Here is a 7,304-nt window from a genome sequence, read left to right on the forward strand (position 1 = left end):
CGTAATATTTGATCACTCCCTGATATTTTATGGTTCAAACCCATTTTCAAAGATTCTATAATAAAATCGACAAATGAACTATTTGAAATGATACCTCAAGGCTCGAAACCGAAGTAATTATATATTATATATTATTATATATTTCTTATAATTATAATTATATATTATTTCATAAAATTCTTATAATAATATAATTTAATTAATTGTCTTATAAATAGTAATAAAAAGTAATCTAGAAATACTGTTTTTTATTATTGTCTTATAAATAGTCTTATATAATAATAATATATAAATGTCTTATAAAATACTGTTTTTTATTATTGTCTTATTATTGTCTTTATAATTGTCTTATAAATAGTCATAAAAAGTAATCTAGAAATACTGTTTTTTATTGATACCAATAAAACTTGACTTGATGTCACATCTTGCTGCATAATAAAAAATTAATTTGTTCGCGTAATTGATTTCGCTATCAACTTTCTTCGCGACTGGTTTTACTTTCATTCGGAGAGCCGTAATCGGACGGTTGGCCCTGCGTGGCCTGTAATTTGTAACAATTGCGTGATAGCGATACGCGGTTGATGATTCGCGCCTGCCGCATTATCTCGGTTGTGTCGTGGTCGTCGTCGTCGCGTGGACGTGTGTTCGCGCGTAATCCATTCGAACGTTAACGAACGGACGACCGTGGCTGATCAGCCTTCAAGGCCTTGACCGCGTCCTATCTATCCCTCTTTCGACATTTCGTTCCTCTATCACCGGCGCTCGTTAAACCCAGTGACACCCTGCTGGATCAACATTTCGTTGCTTCCCGCCGCGATCTCTCGCTTCCTGCGCTTTAACCCGCTCAACGACGCAGTGCGCGTCTTTATCAAGTCATTAAAATACATTATCTTAATCCGCCGGCTGGGCTTCCGTTCAATCAGGCGAGCCTTTAGTCAGTTTAATTAATCCCTGACTCAATTACGGATTCGAGTGCCCTAATCAAGGCTTGGCAAATCGCGTTCGATCTTAGAATTCTGATAGAGGATTGCATTTTGTAATTCTAATTTAATGATATTATCGGGAAAAATAGACTAGATCCGATAATCGGGTTTCTACTTTATTTGTAAAATTCAAATGCGAGCGTCTTCCGGACGAGAAACACGAGAGGTAAAACGAGACAGACAATCGTTTGTTAGTTTACGTTCTTACGTATGAATGGCAAAGTGCAGGTTACAAAAATACTCCGAATGGGACTACCGAAATGACGAATTATTTGCGTGAACGCGTGGCGCCGCGATTAAAATAAACACACGCTCGATACGTGCCAACAATTTACGAGGCTACGCGTTTAACGAGTGTGAGTATGACTCGCGAGGCCCGATTTTCATAGTCCCATTAAACATTTATGAACCGCGGTATGATAGAGACTCCGGGAAATAACAGCCCCTCTTTGTCATCGTCAGTGACGTTCGAGGAAACAGAGCTAGCCAATCACTGTCCGCATGCTAATTTGTTAAACTATTTTTTCTGCTATTTTCGAAATGCAGACACAGGATAATGCAATAGAGACTGTTGACTCTGAACATTGTCTGAATGATGTTAAACGTACGGTGATTATGTTTCTTTTTTTAGGAAACTAAGAGACGAATCAAGAATTGCATTTAAAATGTTCTAATAAAATTTTGATTGTCAATTTTTAATTGTTCTAAAACTGTAGAGCCTTGGAATATTTATAATAGATCAGAAATAATATTAGAAAAAATATAAAAATCATATAATCAAACTTGAAATGTTATTGGCAATGAACAAAAATTGAAAACATTGCAACTAATTAACTAGACGATGGTTGCATTTATAAGAATTGGCATGAGAAAATATCCTTCGCCTTATAGATAATAGTCGCCATTCTATTTACATTCGAATATGTAAAATTTTAATATCCATTAAAAATATGCCGAGAAATTTTTGTTATCTATTATGTCTTCACTGACGTATTTCGTCCATTCGTTACGTTACACTTTGCATATGTATAAATTATAAAACAGCTTTGAGGAAAACAAACAAAACCTACGATTATATCATGAATTCATTAAGTGGTTTGCCAAATTAAAAAAACTATCATTTAGCAAATTTTAGAATAGATCTAAAAATTCATTAACGTCTCTTATAATTAAATTGTATCCGATTAAAGGAGAGGGGAATTAAACGACCCTATCGTGAACAATCAAAGAAAAATTGACGTTACTTAGGTTTAAATGAATAACAGACGGGGATTCTATGGGCAGATCGCTCATGGTCATGGGTAACGTCGAGACCGATTCCGGAGTGCAAATTTACAATTGTTCCATTTGCGGTGCTGAAGAGATTAATACCATTCACAGTTAAGTGAACTACATAAGTGAGCCAATGAATACAAAGGGTGACACTCGTCGCTATTCCAAAAGGAAACAATTAGAATTGAACCGTGTCAGCTGATAGAACAGAAACTCGTTCAAAGTTTATTTAAAAAAAAAATATATATATAATTTTTATCAGTACCGGAAATTACTTTAGCTTTTTGTTCAGATAAAAAATAATGGATTTGTTTCCAGTCCTCTTGAGATAAGAATTGCATCGAAAGACGTACGGAAATATATACGGCCAGTCTAACTAAATACATACTAGTACGATAGTAACGCATTAGCATTGTCTATTCTCTAAATTCGCGGAGGCGAATGGCAACGTATGGTTGAAACATCGGTTTTATTAAGCTTGATTAGCGTTCGAACGCGATCGGTCGCGCTGGGATAGAACGAGAGGGGATGTTCACGTGAGACGCGCCACGTCTATTTGCTCTTCCTATTTTCGTAGCCGTTCGGTATATAAAGAGCCCGTCCTCGGGACATTGCCGAAAGATTTGGCAGCGATCCGCAATTTTCTGCGCCGCGGCACCGCCGCCGCGGGTGTGCCGTACAGAAGTACGGCCATAGTTTACCCGGACGGATCGCGGTCGGAGGTACCGTCTCACGCGAATTCCACGATCGTCTGGTTCGCGTCGTTTTAACGTACAAGTGCGCGAGTGTATAAATTCGCTGAATTCTGTCTGGACGCCTCTCGGTTTTCGAGACTCGAATGAAATGTTTTTGCGAACGCGAGTATCGTTTACGTAAAATTTCACGAAAAGTGGATCGGTGATTGTTAGATCCACGTGCTCGAAAGTGCGGGTGCACCTGTTCGTACGCGCGGACCACCAATTGGCGATCAGGGATAATCGGCCGCGATTGCCAGCGAACTGGGACAAACCGGATCGCGTTCGAGGCATTGGCTGCGAGCACCGCCGGTTTTTGGCACCGATGGATAATTGAGACACGTGGCGTTACTACCGACTGTCCTGTGGTCTCCCAAAGTAAAGAAAATAACGCGTGGGTGGGAGGACAGGTGGAATAGTGAATATCGAGAAGGAATGTCAGACGCGACACGTTGCTAATCGGGGGACTGTGCGATGGGGAACGTTGACAGTATCCACGATGTGGAGATGAGCTCCTTTTCTGGGGTGGATAACGATCGTCCTCACATCAGGGTGAATACGAATGATCGACTTAGCTCGGACGTGGTTTGTCATTGTTTCGTACTATTGTTGGGAATGTATGGTCGAGTGAATTTAACAATTCATCAACAATTGTTATTTTTTTCACGTTTTGTTTCACGTGAAAAAATAATTCGAAGCTTAAAATTCTTGAAGGTATCAATTATTTCTATATAAAAGGGAAAATAACAAATGGAAAAATAAATAATTTTCACTGAGAGTCATTGATTAAGTCTGCCATTTAGTCACATTAAACGACAATTAATTTTATCACACACATTCGTTTTTCTCGTACTCAGCAAAAATTCACTTTCTATTTTAAACTATTAACTGGCTTTGCAATTTGGACTCCCACACGAGGACTTAAAAATAAATCGAAATAAACCAACTTTCGTTGTCTGCAAACGACAACGAAGTAACAGTATTGAAATTCGAAAACAAAACTGCAGAATATCATGAAAGGAACAGGTTGAGCTTTCTTAAATGTGCAACAAGCACAAAGGGGAGTAAGATATTCGATTCTCAAGTTTCCATTTAATGGCGATGTTTAAAATTCCTACCGAGAATAACCAAGTAACAGTCTAAATAGACAAATCCTCTCGACTGAGAACTGATCACACTGAAATAACTCACGAACATTTTATTAAGAAAACAGAACCACTGCATCGACCTATTAAATTCTAATCATCTATTATACGAACGTACAACTAAACCTGCACAAAATGTTACAAGGAATGCTTTGAACTTTCTTAAAAACCAGGTGTAATAGTAGAATAATAAGAAAGAGATATACGATATTAATTTTTCATATTTTCATGACGATGCATTGTGCATATAGAAAGAGGCGACGACGAATACTAGAATCGCGTCGATTTTCCCCGTTTTGCCGACGTGATAATTACCATCCACATAATCGCCTATTGTTATCGAGAATGGCGTAGTTGAATACTTATCGCTCAGTTACGTAAAGACTTTTCTCTCACTTTTTTGCCTTGCTATCGGTCAGTTCCTCGTGTTTCGCGCGTGCTTCACCACTAAACTTCTTACGCATAAGTCGTCGATATTGTATAGTAAAATTAACATCGGACGGTTTTAACCAAATGTAAACGGGAATCGAACAGGTTTTCAAAGAATCATGAGTGAACCGTGTAATTTATCAACTCCTGACTCTGTACTTCCAATTATTATGCAGCGTTCGTACGATACGATGTCGGTGAGTTTACGTCATTAAAAAAAAAATTAATGATCCTGGGGATGGTATAAATAAAATGATATAATAAATATATAATGATGGTATAAATGATAAATGATGAAGATGGTATAAACTGGAATACTTAGTCCATTAAATACAATAAAATAGAAATAGAAATGACGAATCATCGATCGCTGACACAATTCGCATAGAATTAATTGTAAGATTAAGACTGACGAAAGGTTGGAAAACGTTAAGTGAGCCAAAGATCATTAAATGAACTGTGACAATCAAACATAATTCTGAATTGAAAATTCTTAGTCATGTAAAAAAGAAAAATAAGATAAATATTCTAATTAAAATAAGAAACGTGAAGAGCGAAGATAAAATAATCATCCGGGGTTAAATATTCGCGCGATATGAATGAAGTATCTTGTGCAAATGTTTCCAAATTTATTCCACTTTGTCAATTTGTATGAATTAAATATGTACTTTACTTGTCACGAGATTAAGAAATGTGTGAACTAATTAACGATAACGGAGCAACGGTTTTTGTTAATGGATCGATTATTACTTTTTCAGAGAACGCCGATGCGCCCGATGATAGCGGAGTACGACCCAAAGAAGCACGGCGTGAAAACAGAACTGTCTGACATGGTTCTCGTCAAGTAAGTGAGAATATGTTGGTTTTGCGCGTCGCGACGCCGGTTCGACGGTAACCCGGCCGATTTCGCTATCTGCTGCCACGACCGATCACCAACCATTTGCTTTATTGCCAAACTCGAAACGCTCCGTGCTCAAGCAAACGTGAGTGAGAAAACGAGGATCATATGTATAATTATGCATTATATCGTATACACGTGTATTCTCTCATTCTCTGTGTTTCATTAGACATATTTATTTAACATGCGACAATGGTTCCCAACTCGATCGTCACGACGACTACTTCCAATTCCAGACATTTATTTTAATCTAAAACACCGATTATTAGTAACGATTAAAATGATCTTACATATTTATAAAAAAAACCACAATTACATTCCTTTAGGAAGAGAATGTTTCTATATTAATTCTCCTATATTAAGTTTAGAGTATGGACGAATATTTTACCAAATAATTTACCAAACGGAGACACAAAAATCGGAACACACACCACTCGTACATGTATTGAAATCGTAAGCCGCAAACCATAATCCGAAGTTGTGAATTGTAATCGCTGACGTGGTCGTACGTCGTCGTTCGTCGATCCGTATCTCGTCGCCAACTGTCCTTTTCGGCTGACTAGCGATCGGTCTTCGCCCGATAATGCTAACGTCCCTTTTTTAAAATCGACTAATCGCGTCGCGCTCCTTCTCACACATGCACGCACACGCACTCGTTCGAATTAATGCTCCGCGATCCGCTGTTGTTCGCGCGGCTGTTTACGATTTTTTTTTGCCTGTGACGACCGAAATTTCTCGCTATTCTCAGAACTTCTTTTCAAACAAGATTTTAATGAAATTAAGTATACCACTTGGCAAATCGAAGGCATTATTCTAGGAGTACGTCGGGACCCGGAAAATGTTGGGAAACACTGTTAAATAATAATTAACATAGTTCCACTAAATAATTTCACAAGTTGTCTGCATATCGTAGTAGAATTCGTAGCGTAACTGGCATCACGATGGCTTCACGATTGATCGTAATTAGAAAAATCATTGAATTTATTACTGGTTTGTGCAACGAAAGCTTCCACTCATTAGCCGTCTAATCACACGTTTGATAATTATTTATTTCCGCTTCTCATAGCCCAAAGTAAATCTCATTCACACCATAAAATAATCATTTTTTATTCTGTTATTATCTGTATTGAATATTCGTCTTGACTTTAATCGCCGTCGTCTGTGTTCCAATATTTCTTACGAAGATTTATTCACGCGTTCATAGAAAAATGGATAGTCGTTGGTCAATATGCAAAATTCGAAATGATAGTCAGAGCATAATTTTGATTTACGGACACAGCGTTTTATAGCGTGCAATAAATCGTGAACTACGTGAAACAATATTTTTTCCCTGAATACTTAATATATGTAATCAGTTAAATTTCTTAGAATAACAGGCAAGGTAAATAAAGAAATAAATTACGTTTGTAGAAAATCTAAATGGGTTATGGACGGAAAATAAAATAGAAACTGTTTAGCATACGCCTGCATTTCCGTAAACGCAGACGATTAACAGTAATTACGTTTATCGGTGCACGTGATTGCGAATATTATAATACTAATTTATAATATACATATGTACTTCTACATATGCATTTGTAATTGCGTATTTAATAACGAATTTGTTATTCAGTAGAAAACGTTTATCAAAAGAGTTCATGCATTATTTCCTATTTTTAACCAGGTTGTGGATTTTATGTATTCACAGGAAAAATAATGAAAATAGGGTCAAGTAAATTCCTATGTCGATTCTACTTTCTACAGTGGCATTGCATAAAAATCCGCAGCCTAATTCTAAACATGAGTTCAAACTTTAAGTATAAAAAATTGCATTCAACGTGTTAGCATTGTTTAAGTATATAGC

The 7,304-nt window shown here is 37.0% G+C and overlaps 1 protein-coding gene across 3 annotated transcripts in view; it reads left to right on the forward strand.

Moving 5' to 3' along the window:
- Positions 1 to 2,586: 2,586 nt before the first annotated feature.
- The window catches only part of LOC108622744 (proton-coupled amino acid transporter-like protein pathetic), a 7,453-nt gene continuing 2,735 nt past the window's right edge, over positions 2,587 to 7,304 (forward strand). Inside the window, exons 1-2 of one of the 3 annotated variants that reach the window (XM_018020824.2) lie at positions 2,587 to 3,541; positions 5,322 to 5,407. In XM_018020824.2, coding sequence (XP_017876313.1) covers positions 3,464 to 3,541; positions 5,322 to 5,407 — 164 coding nt within the window. In that variant the 5' untranslated portion in view covers positions 2,587 to 3,463. Of the gene's footprint in view, positions 3,575 to 3,722; positions 4,761 to 5,321; positions 5,408 to 7,304 lie in introns of those variants that run through there. The other 2 variants (XM_018020823.2, XM_026811714.1) reach the window with 2 other exon arrangements.

Source organism: Ceratina calcarata, unplaced genomic scaffold (assembly GCF_001652005.2).
Source record: "Ceratina calcarata isolate Rehan_Ccalc_2016 unplaced genomic scaffold, ASM165200v1 scaffold236.2, whole genome shotgun sequence".
Taxonomy (NCBI): domain Eukaryota; kingdom Metazoa; phylum Arthropoda; class Insecta; order Hymenoptera; family Apidae; genus Ceratina; species Ceratina calcarata.